The following is a 20,482-nucleotide window of genomic DNA, read 5'->3' as shown; positions in this document are numbered from 1 at the left end:
GTGACCGTCCCAAGGTGGCGCCCTGGATTTACTTCCGGGTTCAGAGTGTAGTGGGCGTGTCGTGGGCCAACGTCTACCGCGAGTTTGTTGATTGCTCGCTGTTAACGTTCACTGAAAGTCGACTGTACGCAGGTAGGTGAACTAAAGATACCTCTTATGAACGACGCCTATTTACTTTGCGCCGCTTTTATTCCGTTTTGGATTCATTATTTATCTCGAGCAATCGAAATGAAATGTAACAAAATAAAAGTGAACAAAGACTACAGTGTTGCCTTTGAAAAGAAAATGAAGCAAAACGTGTCTTGTCCTCTTAAAATCCAAATCATTGCTTTGTGTGTGTAAATGTGTCCTTTTGAAACATGTATTACGTGAAAGTTGTCGTTTGACTTTGTTGTTTTGAGTTGAATAATTCGACACTATCAATGTTATCGTTTTGACATGGAGGCATTTTTCCAACAGACATTGAACTCCGCTCTACATAAAAAACTTGAAAGCCAAATGTCGAGTAAACTGCGTTCCACGAGGTCAATCATTTAATATTAAAAATAAGTAACAAGAGAAGGACGTTTCTGGAGAAATTGCACGATTGCTCAGGACCTGGCGCTGTACTGAAGTGCTGTGAAATTAACTTGGAAACACGTCCTGTTAGAATTTTATTGTGGGAGTTTGAACAATGTCAAATATTTGGTATTTCGTTCTGTTCATTTATGTACAAATCGTTCAGAAAATGATCAGGAAAATATATAAAATATTGGAAAGCTGGGACATTTTCTAAGAAAAATAATAGTAGCCTGAAGTTCAAGAATATTTTGTAGAAAAGGTGTAAATGCGTATGTGCAAGTATCACGGGGTGAGCTCTCTTGGAAGAGCCCACGTTTGTGTTGATTTGTTTCCTTTCATGTGGAAAATGCTATGTGTTGTTAATATATTAAAAACATTCAGAGTTTTGTTAATTCTCGATGTTGAACGAAACAATGAAGAAACGTGACCAATAAAATGCCATCCTTTATTTATTTGTAAAGTTTGAAGACAATGAAGCAAGAAATGGCAGATCTCCCCAGTGGGCCGCTGGACATCTACAGAGAAAAAGCTTCTTTCCCGTGGAAGGACATGCTTATATTTCTGGATGGAGAAGAGGCGATGGCGTTGAAGGTATAACGTGAGACAATAGATGTTTTCTGCTCGTAAATTTCCCCATTCAGCGACTATTCCAGGCTTTCTTATCTTCAGAATATGTTTCTTCTTGTGTTGTGCCACAGCAACGAGTCTTCACGGCATTGGAGAATGATCCGGTTTTCACCAGGAGGCCAGGTGAAGACCTCTCGCTGGAGAAAATGCGAGAACTCACCTTCCTCAGGTGCCAAGTCGACTCGATATTTATTTTACACACATCGCCGACATACAGTCAAAAGTTCCATTTGGTTGGGAAACAAATAGAGTGAAGCAGCTGTTCCGCTATGACTTTCTGACCAATGACGAAGCCATGGCCGACCCCTGGAAGACGGTTGTCCTCAATGACTGCTTGGGCATGTTCGACTGGTCCTTGGCGGCAAAGTTCTTCCTCAGCAAAGGGGTGTGTACTTCTTTGAGGTACCGACTGTTCTTTGGGGCCACTGACATCAGGCCTTCTGCTCATATACCAAGTTGTAACTTAATAATAAAAAATAATACATTTTATTTCAAGCGCCTTTCAAAACACCCAAGGACACTTTACAATAAAAACAATAAAACAAAGCACATAACAATAAAACCATAAGTAAAATGATACATAATAAAATAGCAGATAGAACTATACATTGAAGGCAATTTTAAACAAGTGGGTGGCTCTCTCCATAATCATTGGTAGCCATGTTAGAGAGATGTTCTTTAAATGTTAAACCAAACCAAGTCTGTTCGCTTGTCATTTTCATTGAAATTTCAGAATCCACAGAATATTGAGTTTTAGGAATGCATAAACATTCAATTCCGCATAAGAAACCTTAGACTCTCTTCTTTCATGAGAAAAAAAGTTAAATCCCAAGTTATATGGGTCTGGAGTTATCTGAGCTTGAAATGAGGGCGGCTGTACAAAATACAATACAAAACATACAAATTTATATATATATATATATATATATATATATATATATATATATATATATATATATATATATATATATATATATATATATATAGCGCTTTAACAATAGCTTAAGCTGTAACAAAGCGCTAACGTGGACAAAACATTGCCAGAGGTCTGACCAGCACTTTATCGGCACCCCGCAAGATAAACCAAAACCTAAACCAATTCAGGAATGGCACTCCACGTCATGCTTTTCAATTCCAGAATAAATTCGGGAATGGTAGTGAATAAGTTAATGCTAACATTTAATGTGAAAGAATGTAAATGGGATCACAAAATTAGCAAGAATGGGGATTTCAAACCTACAATCTGTCACTTCTTAAATACACACATAGTGGCAACACATCCAAATGGGGAGGCACACAGTTCTCCTTGACGGCAAGCAGTAATCATTGGAGCTTCATTGGGGGCCTTCTCTGACTCTTCATCTCTTCTCTCGATTAAGCTGCTTGCCCTTTAAGAGAGCGATCTTCTCCTTATCGCATTGTAGTTCTATGTGGAATGCACTCAACTCTAAATTTTGGCATTAAAAAAATGATTGTGTCAGTTTCTGCATGTTGTTGATGTGGCTTAGATGTTTGCAAGGACGGTCGCCAGCAGCGGCTCAGCACGACACCACAAGTTTGTGGATGCCATTGACGACATGACGGTAAGCTCCTCCCGCTGTCATTTTTACGTCATGTCAAATGCAGGCCATCCGACCCTCAACACGCTTGTTTCCTGTAGGCATACGGATGTTTCGCGCTGACCGAGCTGAGTCACGGCAGTAACACCAGAGCCATGAGGACTACCGCGACCTATCAGCCATCTACGCAGGTGGGAAAAAACACTCTCCCTTAGCACCCGTTGTTTCCCCCAAAGTGACTAAAAGGTCTATTGCTGGCCTCCGGAATGTCTTGCAGGAGTTTATCATCAACTCTCCGGATTTCGAGGCAGCCAAGTTTTGGGTGGGTAACCTCGGGAAGACAGCAACTCACGCGCTGGTGTTAGCGCAGCTTTACACGGCAGACGGGGCTTGCCACGGCCTGCACTCCTTTGTGGTCCCGGTATGCTGGCTCTCTGGATCTTTTCCTTCCCTTTGATCGTTCTCAATGGTGCTTGAACGCAACTAATATGTCATGTTGAACACAGGTGAGAGATCCCAAAACGTTGCTGGCCTTGCCTGGCGTGTTGGTCGGCGATATGGGCAAGAAGCTGGGCCAGAACGGGCTCGATAACGGGTACAATCGCAGATTCCGGCCGGCCTTTGAATGTGCAATTGACGACTATCAAATAAACTCAGCAGAAATGTTCTCTCGAATTGTTCCCCTAGCATAATAATTTGGAGATCTTCTTGAATTTCCAATCGTTCTCCGGAGTTACAACCCTAGTACTTATAGTTAACTCATTCACTGCCAGACGATGTGCAAAAATCTGTCCACACCAGTGCCAGGGTTTTTGTCATTGTGACTCGAATTTCAAGACCCACAGAATATTGAGTTTTAGGACTACATAAACATTCAATACAGAGTTAGAAGCCTTAGACTCTTCTTTCAGCAGAAAAAAAGAGTTAATTCCTAAATTATATGTGTCTGGAGGTATATGAGCGTGAAATGAGGGTGGCTGTCCAAAATACAATACAATACATACATATTGGTTTATAGAGCGCTTTAACAACTGTTGAAGCTGCAACAAAGCGCTAATATGGATAAAAGGCAAATTCTGCCCCCTTGTGGAAAGGAACAACATTGCCAGAAGTCTGGCCAGCACTTTATTGGCACCCAAGCAAGAAACGACAAAACCTGGATAAATGTGTGAATGGCAGCGAATGAGGTATTAGACTACGGGTGTCTTTGTAGTTCCAGCGAAGCACAATGACTAATTCGAATTGGGTGTCCGCGCCCAGGTTTGCTCTTTTCCACAACGTGCGGATCCCAAGGGAAAATCTCCTAAACAAGACGGGAGATGTGACCCCCGACGGCACTTATGTGACTCCCTTCCAGGTAAACACTGCCGTCCTCGCAATCCATTTTGGACACTCCGACTAAACTGAAACGTTTGTGCTTGTGAAAGGACCCCGACAAACGTTTCGGGGCATCCCTGGGCGCCCTGTCCGCAGGCCGGGTATCCATTTCCAGGATGGCCCTGGTCAACCTCAAGTTGGCCTTGACAGTAGCGGTCCGCTTCTCCGCCAGTAGGAGGCAGTTTGGGTCTAAGGATGGCGAGGAGCTGCCCGTGTTGGAGTACCAGTTGCAGGTTCGAGGCCTCAGATGCTTTCACATTCATTTTACTTTATTTCTAATCGATGTACGAGGGACCATACAAGTTCCAATGATTCATTTTACTTCCCAATTTGACTTTGCCGTGCTGGCATGTCAACTTGAAATATGAAGCGATGGATGATTGAACAAAAATGGTGGTGCAACACATATTTACAGATTACATAATAGGCCTCAGAAATATATTCTTGTCCTACATGGAATGTGATTCACGTTATCGTATTTTATGGAGTCATCCAGAGTTGTCAGCGCGATGGGTATATTTTGTGTCTTTGCAGCAATGGCGTCTGATTCCGTACCTGGCGGCGGCATACGCGCTTGAGCGCTTTTCCAAATCCCTCTTCAGCAACTTTGTGGAGTTTAGCATGCGGCAGATGATGCGGGACCACTCAGACACACAGGTACACACATGCGTTTTCATTGTCGGGCACAAAACATCTCGCATCACACAATAACGGTACATGTTTGAATTTTTGAGGATAGTGTGCATTGAAATGGAACTTCTCCTTCCACGTTGTCAAACAATTCAAAGCATTCATGACTTGACAACTATTTTTAACACATTTTGATCTTTCCAAATTTGACTGAATTGGTTTGGGCATGCGAGCTATGCTTTAAGTTGACCGGGAAAATTCACCTCCCTCGGCAGGCTGAATTGGTCAGGGAGCTCCACGCCCTGGCCTGCTCCGGCAAGCCCTTGGCCTCATGGACGGCTCAGCGCGGGATCCAGGAATGCCGCGAGGCCTGTGGGGGTCATGGCTACCTGGCTAGTGAGTATTTTTGTCCTCTGAAGCTTCACATGAGCGTAGCCCACACACTCGCACGTCCGTCAATAATTCCCACTTCCTGCTTTGACCCACCTCCATAGTGAACCGCCTTGGCAATCTGCGCGACGACAATGACCCCAACTGCACTTACGAGGGCGACAACAACGTCTTACTGCAGCAAACGAGCAACTACCTGATGGCGTGGATGGACGCCAAGCGACGTGGTGAGCCTCATCTTGTTTAAGTAACACTTTCCGGGTAACCTGTTATTGTTGCGCTCTCCACTATGGTAAGGGAGATACGGTGTTGTGGGATCCAGAAAAATAACACAAGACAAGCAGTGCGATACGTCTTAACTCAACAGTGGTTTACTTCGAATGCCCAGATGTAATGCAAACCTATGCGCACAACAACTTCCTGTCCAACGATCTAAATCGGTCCGACACGAAACACTAACCGAAGCACGCGCTCCCTGTTTAAATAAACATTTTCGATATATATCATTTGTAAACCAATATAACTATGCGAATGTAACCAAAATACGAAATAAGATACTTTACAGCCTGTCACATTTTCACACTTGCAAGGATGAACGGTGCCATTTTTGTCGCCGACCTTCCAAATCCAAATCATTGACTGTCATAGTAGTGAAGTCATCCTCATCGTAAATATTTGTACCACATTTTCTGGTGTATAACGCGCACCCTAAAGCCTTCATTGTCGTCAAAAGATGACCCTGCACCGTATAACCACCACCGCACCACCTTATATGTGAATTAACTCCTTCATTGCCAGATGACGTGCAAAAATATGTCCACTCCAATGCCAGGGTTTTTGTCATTTTCACTCAAATTGCAGGACCTACAGAATATTGAGTTTGAGGACTACATAAACATTTAACACAGCGTTAGAAACCTTAGACCATAGGTGGGCCAAATCCGGCCCGCCACATCGTTTTTTTCGGCCCGCGAAAGCAAATCAAACTTGTTAAATTCCATGATGATTGCTAAAATCGGAGCCAAAATTTCATATTTTTGGATGTCAACCACAATAAAAGTCATTATTCATGACTTCAGATTTGAAAACGAGTTATTCATTAATTTGCTGTGTGCTCTATATGTAATATTTGAAGGGATTTAAACATTCTAATGGATTCCCCAAATTCATAACGGCCCTCGAGAGGAAACCATAACTACAATGTGGCCCGCGGCAAAAAAATGACTTTGACACCCCTGCCTTAGACTCTCTTCTTTCATTAGAAAAAAATAGTTAATTCCTAAATTATATGGGTCTGGAGTTATCTGGGCTTGAAATGATGGCAAAAACATTGCAGAAGGTCTGACCAGCACTTTATCGGCACCCTCACAAGGTAAAGCAAAACCCAGACAAATTCGGGAATGGCGCTTCACACGTTGATTTTCTGTTTTTTTTTTTTTTTTTTTTTTTTTGCATTAATTATTCGAAATGGAAAATTTAGCTATTTTCGCTTTTTTTTAGTCCCTCACTAAAAACATTTATTTCTGAAAATTTTAAGGCCAAAATAGTCCACGAAAACCTCTAAGGAACAAACGTTTTAAAGAAGGAATATTGGAAGATGTCTGAAAATATTGTATTGTGATCAACTCTGATAAAAATAAAAATGTAGAAAATACCACATATTATACTATTCTGGCATTTCTATTTTCATGTTTAACATTAAAAAAAGGAAACTCATGGCAAAATCTGACTGTTTTGTTGACATTCCCTTTAGCGCAGCACATAATGTAACCCCACCCTTTAATATTGCAACTTAATATGTCGTGTGCCGTATATATGGATTTTTTTTTATGTCGTTCATTGAAGGTGCGCCTTATATATGGAAACCGTTTGAAAATACTCCATTCATTGGGGTGCACCTTATACTCCGATGTGCCTTATACACCAGAAAATATAGTAAAATAAACATTCCTAGGTCATGAGTTGAACCCTTTCATGCTAATTTCAACCTGCTCAGGTGGTAAGGAGTCCACCGTAGTAACCTTTGTCCCTGAAACACACACGCACGCACACAGACACACACACGCACGCACACAGACACACACACACACACACATATACACACACGCACACACACACACACACACACACACACACACACACACACACACACACACACACACACACACACACACACACACACACACACACACACACACACACACACACACACATCACACACAAAATATGTAAAAATAAACTTAGCTTGAGTTAGTGCATTTTCAGATGGCATCCGGATCCAGTCCCCTCTTCACACCGTGGACTTCCTAGACGATTTCCACAAAATCCGAGACGGACGTTTCATGGCGCGCACGGTTGATGACTGCATGGACTCTGCAGGTGCTTCTCTTTCAGCAAGGTGACGCTCGAACGTTTTAAAGGATGGCTGTTTAATATCATGGCTTGATGGCTGCCTCATCAGTGGCGTTGGCGGCGTATAAGTGGCTGGTGTGCTTCCACCTGGAGGAGAGTCACGAGCGGTTCCAGCAGCTCCGGACTTTGGGTCAAGATGACTTTGAGGCTCGAAACAATAGCCAGGCAAGGAGATGTCCTTCATTCTGCTGCACCATGCTAGATTTGAATGATTGCATCTGTTTTTAAGCCTTCCCCATTTTCTGAAAACACATTGTACAACTCTTGACATCATTCAAGACCAACCTTAGACAGTCTTGTTTCATCAGGAAAAAGTTAATTCCCAAGTTATATGGGTCTGGAGTTATTTGAGCTTGAAATGGGGGTAGCTGTACAAAAGGCAAATGCTGCCCCCTCATGGGAGGGAAAGACATTGCCAGAGGTCTGTCCAGCGCTTTATCCACCGCAAAAAAACCCAAAACCAATACAAATTTGGGAATGGCGCTCCACGTTATATTGTATGTTTAATCCCTGAATAAATTCGGGATTGGTATTGAAAAGTTAAAATGACGAATACTACACAGGGACAATTTGAATTAAATCTTCCCACTGTTGTTCAAATGTAGCTTTGTTGTCTCGTGTTTAGTTTTTTTACCTATTTAATGAATATCCCAGTATTTTCCATTTTAGCCTCGGATCACTTTGGACACAAATGTTAGCCTTTTCTAATCTTGCTGCGCAGCAAGTCACTGTGTTCAGAGGGTGTCCGTAAATCCGTCCATTCATCCGTCCAGGTGTACTACTGTCGCGACCTGGCGTTGGCCTACATCGAACACTGCTGCCTCCAGCGTTTCCACGAGTGGACTCGAAACGCTGACACGCCGAGCCAGCTACGAATGGTCCTCCAGAAGCTTTGTGCACTTTATGGACTGTGGAGCCTCAGCGGCCATATGGGAACACTGTACCGAGGTGCTTCCCCCTTCCCCCTCAACTAAGTTAAAAAAAAAAACAACAACAGCGCAGTCAAGCTTTCCGCGCTTCTCTCCAGGTGCTTTCCTGAGTGGAAGGGAGCCGGCCCACTTGATCCAGACGGCCATTCTTACTCTCTGCACACAGGTTTGGCACCCCCTACCCATGATGATGATACTGCTTCACCACCTCAAGCTAAATGGTAAAGGCAGCCTACTGTGAAAGTGAAGTAACGTCCAGTTGTTTGCAGTTGAAGGACGACGCGGTGGCGCTGGTTGATGCCATGGCCCCGCCGGACTTCATCCTCAACTCCCCCATCGGCAACGCTGATGGACAGGCAGGTTCCTCGTTCAGCACAGTATACGCACACGCATATACAGATACAAACATACAGTGCTTCAAATATATGGCCTGATCAAACGCAAAAATGTACATTTTTCACACGAAAATGTATTTAATACATCAAAAATTGAGGTCAATCATAATACTGATTGACCTACAATGTAAAAGTTTCCTTCCCATTCTGGGCGGGGCTTATCTTTTGTTAGGTTAAAATTTGTTATTGAGTTACCATATTTCACTACATCCACCTCCATATTTTTCATGGGTCTTCAAACACACCAATAAAAGAATACACGTTTAAATAGAGAGAAAAAAAACAAGACAATCAAATATTGTATAAACAGGCGGTGACAAGTTGAAAATATAGATGGTCAAAGTACAAAGTCGTTGCAAAAACAGCTCAAGTGGAGACCTACCGGAGTCTCGTCACAAAATATTTGGACTCGGTTACTCAGGAAGTGATGCACATTGTTTGTCCCTGCGTCCGCAGCTGTACAAGAACCTTTGGTCCACTGTGATGCAAGGCAACCAAGCACTGGAGCGGCCGTCGTGGTGGAAAGAGTTCTGCTCCGACAAGCCTGTCGTTGGGTCTCTGCGGTCCAAACTGTAGACGGCAGGCCAGCGTACTCGCCGCACACACAGGTGGCTCGTTTTTATGCCTTTGTTTTTGCTCTGTTGTACTCTCCACAAAAGCAGAAGTTTATGAATGGGACAAAAAAAACGAGACAGTCTCCAATCTTGGTGAGTTAAAAAAAACATTCCTTAGTCAATGCTAAACTACGACGAGCCTCTCACCCTTAAAGGACAACCGACACATTTTTTTTGTTTCCTAACTGACATCAGAAAAACGTTTACAGCATCTAAAATACCCAAAACACGCAGGCTGATATTTTTAGTCAAATGAAAAACACAAATAAAAATGACTTAAAGTGTCCCAAAACTACTTCAAAATGACCTCGGAAATGGCGAGTTTCAGAAGGTCCCGCCCCCTTGTTCGTGATGTCACGCCAGGATACTCCAGACACAAAACAATGGCTTCAGAGACTTCAGATTCGGAGAAGATGCTTTCTTGTTACTCACCCAGTTATGAATATGATTCAAATAGTTCTGAAGAGGAAAGCATAAATGTTTGCAATCGATTAAAGAAGTCCTTCCGTATCAAGTCGAGCTGTCTGGACTCCAATGTAGCATCCCAGAAAATGCACAAGATGGCGAAGCTCCGTTGGAAATGGGCTGATTTCTCTGCTGAGAATTCTTGTCCACTTTTATGCTGTTAGCGCAATTGGTATTGTTGGTGCGACACACAACGACTCACCATCGCATTATTTGTGTTTTTCCTTCTAATTTCACAATCAACACAATGTTTTCAGACCAAACAAAGTACCCAAAAGGCATTGTGTGTCGCTTTCTCAGTCAGGGACGTTCCTGACGTGACGTCACATCAGGCATCGTCATCAACTCGAAAACAAGACTTCCTGAATATTCAGCGCGGGTCTTAAAACGTAAAATATAGCTATATGCGGTGGAATCTTTGTAAAATGCGCTCAGTAGAAGTCATTTGAAGTGATTTTACAAATTATGGACACAACTTGTCCGGAGGTGTCGGTTGTCCTTTAAGACATTCATCTCTGCACATCTGGGGAGACAAAAAATGACTGCCTTTCTGCACTACATTTGTTTTGGTTAAAACAAGGAAAGCGATGTATCTTTTTGGTCACTCTCATTTCAGCTGTTTATACATGTGTATGTGTGTGTATGTGTATAATTTCAGTGTTTATATATATATATATATATATATATATATATATATATATCATCTCATCTCATTTTCCGTACCGCTTATTCCTCATTAGGGTCGCGGGGGTTGCTGGAGCCTATCTCAGCTGTCTTCGGGCACGAGGCGGGGGACACCCTGAATTGGTTGCCAGCCAATCGCAGGGCACACAAAGACATACAACAGTCACTCTCACACTCACACCTAGGGACAATTTGGAGTGGTCAATCTGCCTGCCATGCATGTTTTTGGAGTGTGGGAGGAAACCGGAGGACCCGGAGAAAACCCACGCGGGTCCGGGGAGAACATGCAAACTCCACACAGGGAGGCTGGACCGGGACGCGAACCGGCGACCTCTGCACTGTGCAGCCGGTGTGCTAACCACTCGACTACCGGGCCGCCCATATATATATATATATATATATATATATATACACAGTAAAGTCTCGTTATATCGATATTCAAGGGAGTCCGAAAAAATATCGATATAACCGGGACTATCGATATATCCGACCCTGTTTGCATGTAATTTTCTCCGTGCGTGCATAGAAATAGTATCGATATAACCGGGACTATCGATATATCCGATATCGATATAACGACACTTTACTGTATATATATATATATATATATATATATATATATATATATATATATATATATATATATATATATATATATATATATATATATACACTTTGCTGCTGTGAAATGTAAATTTCTCCACTGTGAGACTAATAAAGGCATATCCAATCCAATACATACATACATACTCTATGTCTTTATGCATATACTGTATGTATACACACATACAACATATATCTTTATTTAACATAATTACTAACTATTCAATGGCTGACCAATAAAAAAAACAAATGGATGAATGCTGTCCCGGGGTTATTGTGTTCTTGTTGCACATTTGGAGTGAATAGTTTTGGGGGGTTAGAGGAATCACATGATGCCTTCTAGAAAGAGAAGGCAAACATTTCCAATCCATATCCCGAGACAGAATTTATTGTAGCTTCCATGAGTTTGGAAGCAAAAGATGGGAGTTCTCATAACTGTTAAGTTGAATACAAAGTGCAGAAATTGGAGACGGTGTAGATTTCATGAGTGACATTCTACGCTCTTGCTGGAGTGTTTGTTCTGTGGTGGACACGAGAAGAAAAAGCTGAGGAGTCAGATGAGGTGAGTCAGTACAAAAGGCCAATGAATTTATTGACACATGAACTGCTTCAAATAAGGACATCTCATTCTGCCTCCCTCCATCTTTCTCCAACCCCCACAAGGTTTTTTTCAGAATGGGCAGCGAGAATTTTGGGGATATAAGAGATTGTCATTTTGTTAACATGCCAACTTTCAAACGAGCAATTTCGAACGAGCTTCTTGAAGCACTTGCGGTGGACGTCTTTCCACATCACTTGATTTTTTTACACCTGGGGCTGGAAATGAATGGATTGTCTTTTTTTCCTCAACGCCGTTGGGACTAGGAAGACGCCCCCTCATCACCTTCAAGCTGCTCCTGTCGACGAGAAAGCAAAACCCCGTCAACGACGATTCGAATGTTGGCAGTTTTGTTGACAACTTCGGTTGCGGGGTGTGTCCCAATCGGTTCTGTTGGTAACGCGTGTCGACGTAACATAATCGTCTTTTTTAACAGTGTATATTCAACGTGTTATAATTTATTGACAAGTAGTCATATTACAGTTCAACCAATTCACTGTGCGTCAGTTTTGCTTTTTTAATTGTTTTTCCCATCGATCCGACGTCTGTCACCGCGCTAGCTAGCTAGCACTCGCAAACCGGTACTACGAGAAGCAGCTCATTTCACTATTTGCAATTTTTCTTTCTGTCCTCGCCTCACAACATTTCCCATTACGAGAAACAACACTGACCAGACGACTATATTGAAAAAGGAGAAAAAATAAATAAGACAATTACATCCTCGGCCCGTGATGCGAATGTTACTTTTATGTAAAAAAAAAAAAAAAACTAAAGCGAGAGTTGGGGGGGGGGCATATTTTGCGACTCACTGTGGTGTATTGCACGATGACATCTGGTTCAATGTTGAAGAGCAGATCGTCATTGTCCCTCCTAACTTCAAGCAGTAGAGCTGTTTCCTCCCTCAGCGCCTTCTGAAACTGACCCGTGCTCACCACAGGCCGACCGTTGAGCTTGACGATGATGTCGCCATCTCTGATGCCGCTTCTGCAAGCAAAAAAAGCAGAGGCACATTGATTCTCTTTTTTTCCATGACGCTTTCGTAGACAAAAAGTGTCTTACTTCTGCGCCGGGGAGTGGGGAACCACCTCATGGACGTAGATTCCGCCGCCAGGAACGTCAGGGAAGTCCGGCCTCTGCTGTCGTAATTCCTCAACTAGGCTACGAAAGAGAGCCGCGTTGAAACTCCAGTACGTGATTCCCGACGGCGGCGGTAAATGAGTGAACATTGGTGGGACTTACGCCGGCGTGATCGTGAGCATCCGGATGCCGATGAACCTCTTTTTGATCGGCCTGACATCTGAAGGAGACGGCCGAGGGGGCAGAGGCGCGTTTGATGTCTCACCTTTACCGTGCTTGTCCAAAGAGTCGTTGAGAAAGCGAGTGATCCTGTCTGAAGGGATGGCGAAGGAGATTCCCGCGGCGACCTTCAGGGTATTGATACCGATCACCTCGCCGTCCTCAAAAAGAAGAGATGCTCAGCTCACTTTGCATTTGGAACCAAAGAAGTCCAAGAAAGTCTTACCAAATTGACCAGAGGCCCTCCCGAATTTCCAAACTGGTGGAAGAGAAAGCGGAAAAGTGAGACCATGAATCAGCCTGCCTGAATGCCAGCGGACTCTCACGTTGATGATGGCATCTGTCTGGACGTAGTCTATGTCCGAGTCCCTGAGACCCAACTCCTTGCCGTCCCTCTGGGCCGTACTGACGATTCCGGTAGTGACCGTGTTCTGGAGGGCGAAGGGACTGCCAATGGCCACCACAAACTCCCCCGCCCTCAAATCGGCACTGTGACCCAGAAGCAGGACGGGGAGCTCGCTCTGGGATGTGGAAAATTGGAAACTCAGGACGGCCCTTAACTTCATCCACCGTCAGTTCTCCCGCTAAGCTACACGTGTCCAATTTGAGGTCCTTAACCTCATTTTGTGCGGCCAGCAAAATCTTGAAGTGGTTTTCCTTGACATTCGTTCAAAATTAGCGTTGGGAATATCAATTACCAAACGTATGTCTGATTTTCTAAACATATTATTAACATGAATCATGACACGAGGAACGTTCTCTCTGACCGCAACCCTCTCTGGTCACACAGGTGATGTTTAAACATGCCTTCAAAATAAGATACACTCCAAATACAAAGTGCATGAAAAATATGACTAATCATCACAGCATATTACGCAGAGGTGCATACAAATCTACCGTTGAGATAAATCCGTATTTCAAGTAGGATTCCTTATACTGTTGATTAAATATAGCCTTTTTTTGAAGTCATTAGCTCTTCTTCTGTCTCTTAACTTCTTCTGTACCCCTTCACAATCAAATCAAACTTTCCATCAACATTTGTTTTTTTTTTTACTCATTTTGCTCATTTTATCGGTTACCTCTCACGTGACCGAGAAGCGCGGCTTAATCTGCGCCAAGAGTGACATATTGTTGACGGATGAAATAGGGAATCCGGTACATTTCGGAAATAAAATATTTCAGATTCCGAAATCAATAAAACTGAAGTCTTGTAAGTTATTTATTCTTTCTGTGTGGGCCGGCACCAACTAGCCACGGATCGATTCCGGTCCAAGGCCTAGTGGATGGGGTCCACTGCTGTAGCTGATTATTTGAGTTTCCAGACCCAAATTAAGCTATGTGCTAAAACATGAGTTTACCATTTCACCTAGAGCAAGGGTGTCAAATTACAAGTATTTATTTGCCGCGGGCCACATTGTAGTTACGGCTTCCTCTTGGGGTCCGTTATGAATTTGGGGAAGCCATTAGAATGTTTAAATCCCTCCACATATTACATCTAGAGTGACAACAAAGTAATAAATAACTAGTTTTCCAATTTGAAGTAAAAAATGATTACTGTTATTGTGGTTTACATGAGGCAATTAGCAATTTTGGTTCGCACTTTAGCAAGAATCATGGCACTTGACATGCTTGATTTGCTTTCGTGGGCCGAATAAAATGATGTGGTGGGTGAAATTTAGCCCCCGGACCTTAACTTTGACACCTGTGACCTAGAGCCATTTTAATCTACAAGTGATGACGACAAGTTGGACAACATTGTAGCATAACTCAAAATATGATCCCCTCCACCCGCTCCGTGAACATTGCCCCCTTTCTGTTCGGGAGTAAAGAGCTTGGCCTGACTTCAGCTCACCAAATTCAAACTAACCTGAGAGTTAATTTTGATGGTGGCAATGTCTAACTTCTTGTCGATGTCTCTAATGCTGGCATCATAAACGTCGCCGTTATGCATCTGGACCTACAAGAGATGATAAAGCTGCCAGCGGATTGATGATATGCTTCACAATGGCCTTTGTTTGTTTTTCTTTTGTTTTTTGTGTGGGTATGCATGTACCTTCAGATGCTGGCGAGCCGACACAGGCGAGTTGCTGGAGACCACGTGAGCGTTGGTCACAATCAGCCCGTGTTGAGAAATTACGAAGCCTGAGCCGCTCGACAGAGGGATATTGCGGCCGAAGAGGGGATGCCTCGAGTGAAAGCGCACACAGGTCAACACTCAGCACAGCACATACATACCACACACACATTCCTGTTTCAACGTTTTTTTGTGAGGTCTGGGTAACTCCAGATAAGGAGTGAGGACCAAGTTTAGATAATACGCGCACGCGCACACACACACACACACACACACACACACACACACACACACACACACACACACACACACACACACACACAGCCAATAGTGTGTACCTGAGGAACAGTTCTATGTGGACCACAGCTGGGGCGATCTTCTCCACCACATCAGCGATGAAGTTGAACTTGTATCGAGGACTGATGGCGCTTGCTGTTCTGACAGTAACGGGAGTACCTGGGTGGGTGCAGTACATGTGGGCAGAAACTGCTTGCCTTCATAGTTTTCATCTCCCTTTTACTCAACCGCTTTGACCGTCAAACACAATCCCCACTTGGCCTCATTTCAGTCAATGGAAAGCACGCACGGATACAGATAGCAACGAAGGAAACAGGAAATCTTTCCAGCCCCAAATTGCGCACGACTGGTCTTATGTTTGCCTTTAATCACTAACCCTCTATTTTGTCTGGCGTATACACATACACTGCCGCTGGTGCGTTTCATATGTAATGGGCGTGGTGAGCTAAAAATATCAGATTCTTGTCGGTGTAGCTTTTCAGAGATGGGTAGCAAACAGTGACGTGCAGTCAGGGGAGGCAGGTGAGGCTGTGCCTCACCCGTCATCATGGAAATATCAAATGACAAAATAAATTAAAGTTATATTTATTTAGTGATTTGTACTTTAAAGTTCTTTTCCATTTAACTTCACAATTTTTGCATTTTTTTTCCAAAATCGCTAAATTTTCACATTTACCGTTCAAATATTAAGTAAGTACTATGCTAACTGTGCTGGCTTACTCTGCAGTGAGACCGCATTACTGTCCCTCTGCATATCACTATTAAAGTGTTCAAAAGCTTTTAGTATATGAACTACATTTCTACAGTTTAGCTGGTGTATATAATGTACAGTCACTGTACATTATAAACACTGTACTACGGTGTTTATTTTATTTTATTTTTATCAAAACTGTGTGCATAGGTGAGGCACACAGTCCTCCTGCCTCACGACAGGGGGCGCTGGTAATTAGAGATTCTTCTTGCGACTCCTCCGCGGCAGAATAATAGAATTAGTGACAGTAAGCTACAGTAAACAGTTAGCAAGTTAAGTGCAACCATCCTGTCATTTTTTCATGTTGCTTGGCCTTATTTTCAGAATGGAGGATTACATATCTAAATTGAAAGAATTTTCTAAACTGGACTTTCAATCGAAGCAGGAGATAAAAACTAAAGGAAGACCAACACCGGACTGTATAGCTCACAAACGGTGAGGGTTGGATGTAAATCTCCTGGACAGCTTCTCAGCTTTTTGGCCATGAAGGATCTCATTGAAACTCTTACTGAAGCGACAAAGTTGCTCCAGCTCGTGCTCACTCTTCCAGTTACGACAGCATCAGTGGAGCGGTCATTCTCAGCACTGAAAAGACTGAAAACAGGACTGATCAAGGACGACTTTCTTCACTGGCACGGATCTCCATTGAGACAGAGAGACTTGGACTTCATTTATAAGTAAAGGAAACACGATAATGTTTTTATTTTGTATTTTTTTCTATGCTACAGTTTGTATACAGTATATAAAGAATGCTGACATGACATTTTAAACAAAACATGTTAACTGTTGCCAATCAAATGGTGAATAAGCTACTCTGTGGTGTTCATGTTTGTAAATCTGACCCACGACGTCAGTGCCTCACCAGCCATGAACGTCACTGGTAGCAAATCCTAATGACAAACTGTTTCCATAATTCTCTGTATCTCTGTAAGATGATAATATATGTCTCTTGTACATTTACTAAGGAGCTAAGTACATAAAATGATAAATCATTTGTCATCGTGTCCAAACGCTGTGCGGGTGTCCGTAGAATGTGTGAAACCACACCCGGCTCAAAATCGAATAAGATTTCATCCAGCGTATTTCTTATACTTCCTTGCATTGAAATGCCTAAGTTATGAAAGCGCTATATAGTATACTTGAAGTGCTAGCCACTAGCTTGGGTATAAGCTAATGGATTTCTGTGGCTTCTCATCCAGCATGTGGCATCACCTCTTTCTTGAATATGTAATATTTATTTATATATACAACGCACAGAAGATTTTGGAGATGCAGTCATAGCTAGCTAGCAAACGAGATGTGTAGAAAAGGTATTAAGCCATAGTGAGAGATTGCGCCGGATAAACGCTAATGTGAAGGACGGTGCTTATGTTGTTAAATAGCGGGGAAGGGATTCTTGCTGCATCACCTGAGCCCATTTTTGTGACCACCAACAAATGAGAAGACCCAAAAATGGTGAAAAACAGGATAACACAATTGAGTTGCCAGTCCCGGCATATGCGCCGTTATTTTCTTGAACAATATCTTTAGAAATCCCTCTGAATTTACTTTCAAATTGTCCCATTGTACATCTTTCCATCTTCTCCCTCCCGCATTTCAAATGTCAGTCAATTAAAATAAGACTTGAACTCTATTTGAGAAGGATAGCATGTAGCAAATGCGATCTGATGCAACACGATATATGGTCATGTCGGCACTCAAGTTGGAACGAGGCCCACCCGTTCCAAAAAGGGGGGCTGGGGGATGATGTCAGCCAAGTTAGGCGTCTTTTGGGGACGATTCTCAGTCCACCCTGAACTTTACTTTGCTTTCTTACCGCTCTGAATGAGTCAGTGAGTAGAAGAATGGCTTGCGCGTCATTGTGGAAAGTGCCAAAACAAATGTGTGAGGCAGCTGCTGCAGCCCTCCTCTAAAAACCCCGTCGCTCTGGAATAACACCCAACAGACGGCAGAAACACACATTTTTGGTCATCCCCGCGAGGGACGTAAAGCGGCAGGCAGAACGGCTCTTAACTAAGTACATTTACGTATTCTAAAAGTTATTTGTGTGAAATCAGGTGCAGCGTTTAAAAGGTCCTGCCTAAAGGCGCACGACCCAATAAATGTTTGTATCACCTTTTGCCATTCATACTATATACCGTTAATCTTAGAAAAGTGATCAGACAAAGTCAAGCGGGCGAATACATTATTTGAAGTTGTCACGCACCGCTTTCAAGTAGATTTTTTTGTGTATGTCTGTCGACAATAAATGGGTGACGTGATTTGTTCATTAATTTGCCAGATTGTCCTACCTGCATTATTATGACATGCTCCAGGCGGGGCTTGGCTGATGGGCTGGAGCCCCCGTTGCCTTGCCCTCTTGCCGGCAACCTTCAGCTGGCACAAATTACCGTACGTCTTCCCGTCGCTGCCGCACACCTCCCGACTCAATTTACAGCGGCATAAACCCTGCGTGGAGAGCGGAGGCCACAACCCGGCATCCGGACGTCGGCACTCCAGGCCATCCCCGCAGGCCGGGCCGTCCCGGCCCCCGCACGGTTCGCCCTCGGCCGCGGCGCACACCAAGCAGCAGTTGCAGCGGTCCGGCACGTAGCCGTCAGGGCAGCTGGGACTCGGGCAGGCGCTCACGTCGCACCTCGTCGGACATTCTGCCCCCCGGGATGCCCTCGGGCCAAGCAGCACCAGCCCCCAGAACAACACCAACATCTGCATTTTGGCTCAACTTAAAGACGCACAAAGTGAGTTGCTGGTGGTGTTTGTAGTGATGCCGCTGTCCTTTCTTGTGTCAAATGCATCGTCCAGCAGCCTCAAGATTTGTTGAGCATCGGCTTTGTCCAGTCTCTCTTTGCAGCGGGAAACTTCCATCCCGCAGCTCTGGAGGAGGAGGGGAAGAAGCAGGAGGCGGCCCTGAAGGAGGAGCGACAAAGGTTCTATTTTCAAGTGTCCGCTTTCACATCTGTGCTGTCTCCCAGCCTTGTGCGGTTTGACATACGGTGCCGCAGAAAATGCAAACAGAATGTCTTTACCTAAACAAGAGTCTCGGTTTTGATCTTTAAAACGGTCCGCGTGCAAGACTTTTCAAATTAATTTAGCCACAGTCTCGCTTTGGTTGCCTCCAGGGGTTTGGAAAGTAAACACGACAAAAAGCCTTCTATTTAAGGTCCCCGAAGAACGTGAGCAGTCAGTTTGGGATTTTTTTTGTAAATGTCGGCTCTGGCTCAAGTGCTGCATTCGTTCACGTTGGTCACTGGTGTCAAAGTCAAGGCCCGGGGGCCAAATCGGGTCATTTTATTCCAGATCATTTTATTTTAAACCAGATCATTTTATCCGGCCCGCAAAAGCTAATCAAACTTGTGAAATGCCATGATGCTTGCTAAAGTCCGAACCAAAATGTTCAATTGTCGTAGGGAAACCACATAACAGTCATTATTTTTGACTTCAGATTTGAAAACATGTTATTCATTCATTATTTGTGGGCTCTATACGTAGTACAGTATGTGGAGGGGATGAAACATTCTTATGGCTTCTCCAAATTCATAATGGCACACGAGAGAAACCATAACTACAATGTGGCTTCGACAAAAAATGAGTTTGACACCCCTGATATCACCCCTGATAGGCATCTAAAACAAACTTTTTTTAAATCAACCGGTTGTAAAATTTCTTTTTGAAAATCTGTTTGTCAATTACAGTAAAGTCTCGTTATATCGATATCGGATATATCGATAGTCCCGGTTATATCGATACTATTTCTATGCACACATGGAGAAAATTACATGCAAACAGGGTCGGATATATCGATAGTCCCGGTTATATCGATATTTTTTCGGACTCCCTTGAATATCGATATAACGAGACTTTACTGTAGTTATTAATTTAGCCAATTAATAATGATAAATGTAATTCAGAATGACCTTTTTAATTTGTTTCTTAATAATCCCATCGATTCTGGCTCTGGCCTTCATGTGTGTGGAGTTTGCATGTTCTCCCCCGACCCTGCTTGGGTTTTCTCCGGGTACTCCGGTTTCCTCCCACATTTTAAAAACATGCATGGCAGATTAATGAACCATTCTAAATTGTCCCTAGATGTGAGTGTGAGTGTGAATGGTTGTTTGTTTATGCGTGGCTTGGCGATCTGCTGGCAACCAGTTCAGGGTGCCCCCCACCTACTTTGCGTTAATGGCCATCTTTTGATCTGAAACCCAAATGTTTTCAGTAAA

The 20,482-nt window shown here is 43.3% G+C and overlaps 2 protein-coding genes across 3 annotated transcripts; one reads left to right on the top strand and one right to left on the bottom strand.

Moving 5' to 3' along the window:
* Positions 1 to 44: 44 nt before the first annotated feature.
* Positions 45 to 10,633, top strand: acox3 (acyl-CoA oxidase 3, pristanoyl). 2 transcript variants are annotated; one of them, XM_088989957.1, is made up of 19 exons: positions 45 to 132; positions 1,023 to 1,152; positions 1,260 to 1,357; positions 1,438 to 1,573; positions 2,697 to 2,771; positions 2,849 to 2,938; positions 3,025 to 3,168; positions 3,254 to 3,342; positions 4,008 to 4,104; positions 4,175 to 4,357; positions 4,659 to 4,781; positions 5,030 to 5,150; positions 5,249 to 5,371; positions 7,410 to 7,523; positions 7,606 to 7,721; positions 8,330 to 8,504; positions 8,584 to 8,651; positions 8,755 to 8,841; positions 9,337 to 10,633. In XM_088989957.1, the coding sequence occupies exons 2-19, from the start codon at positions 1,033 to 1,035 to the stop codon at positions 9,454 to 9,456; spliced, it is 2,079 nt and encodes a 692-aa protein (XP_088846083.1). In that variant the 5' UTR covers positions 45 to 132; positions 1,023 to 1,032; the 3' UTR covers positions 9,457 to 10,633. The 2 variants fall into 2 exon arrangements, with proteins under 2 accessions (XP_088846083.1, XP_088846081.1); XM_088989955.1 differs by lacking the exon at positions 45 to 132 and having other exon boundaries at positions 997 to 1,152.
* A 1,171-nt stretch (positions 10,634 to 11,804) lies between these two features.
* htra3b (HtrA serine peptidase 3b) lies at positions 11,805 to 19,153 on the bottom strand. Its single transcript, XM_088989953.1, has 10 exons — positions 18,554 to 19,153; positions 15,553 to 15,670; positions 15,194 to 15,326; positions 15,008 to 15,097; positions 13,467 to 13,661; positions 13,367 to 13,399; positions 13,084 to 13,301; positions 12,904 to 13,002; positions 12,654 to 12,828; positions 11,805 to 12,142 (listed from the first exon to the last, which is right to left on the bottom strand). Exons 1-10 carry the CDS (start codon positions 18,972 to 18,974, stop codon positions 12,107 to 12,109), a joined length of 1,518 nt encoding a protein of 505 aa, XP_088846079.1. The 5' UTR covers positions 18,975 to 19,153; the 3' UTR covers positions 11,805 to 12,106.
* Between the last annotated feature and the right edge of the window lie 1,329 nt (positions 19,154 to 20,482).

Source organism: Hippocampus bargibanti, linkage group LG02 (genome assembly GCF_051943395.1).
Source record: "Hippocampus bargibanti isolate YZ-2025 linkage group LG02, ASM5194339v1, whole genome shotgun sequence".
Lineage (NCBI taxonomy): Eukaryota > Metazoa > Chordata > Actinopteri > Syngnathiformes > Syngnathidae > Hippocampus > Hippocampus bargibanti.
The sequence above is the reverse complement of the archived record's forward strand: the minus strand, read 5'-3'. Positions and strand labels throughout refer to the sequence as shown.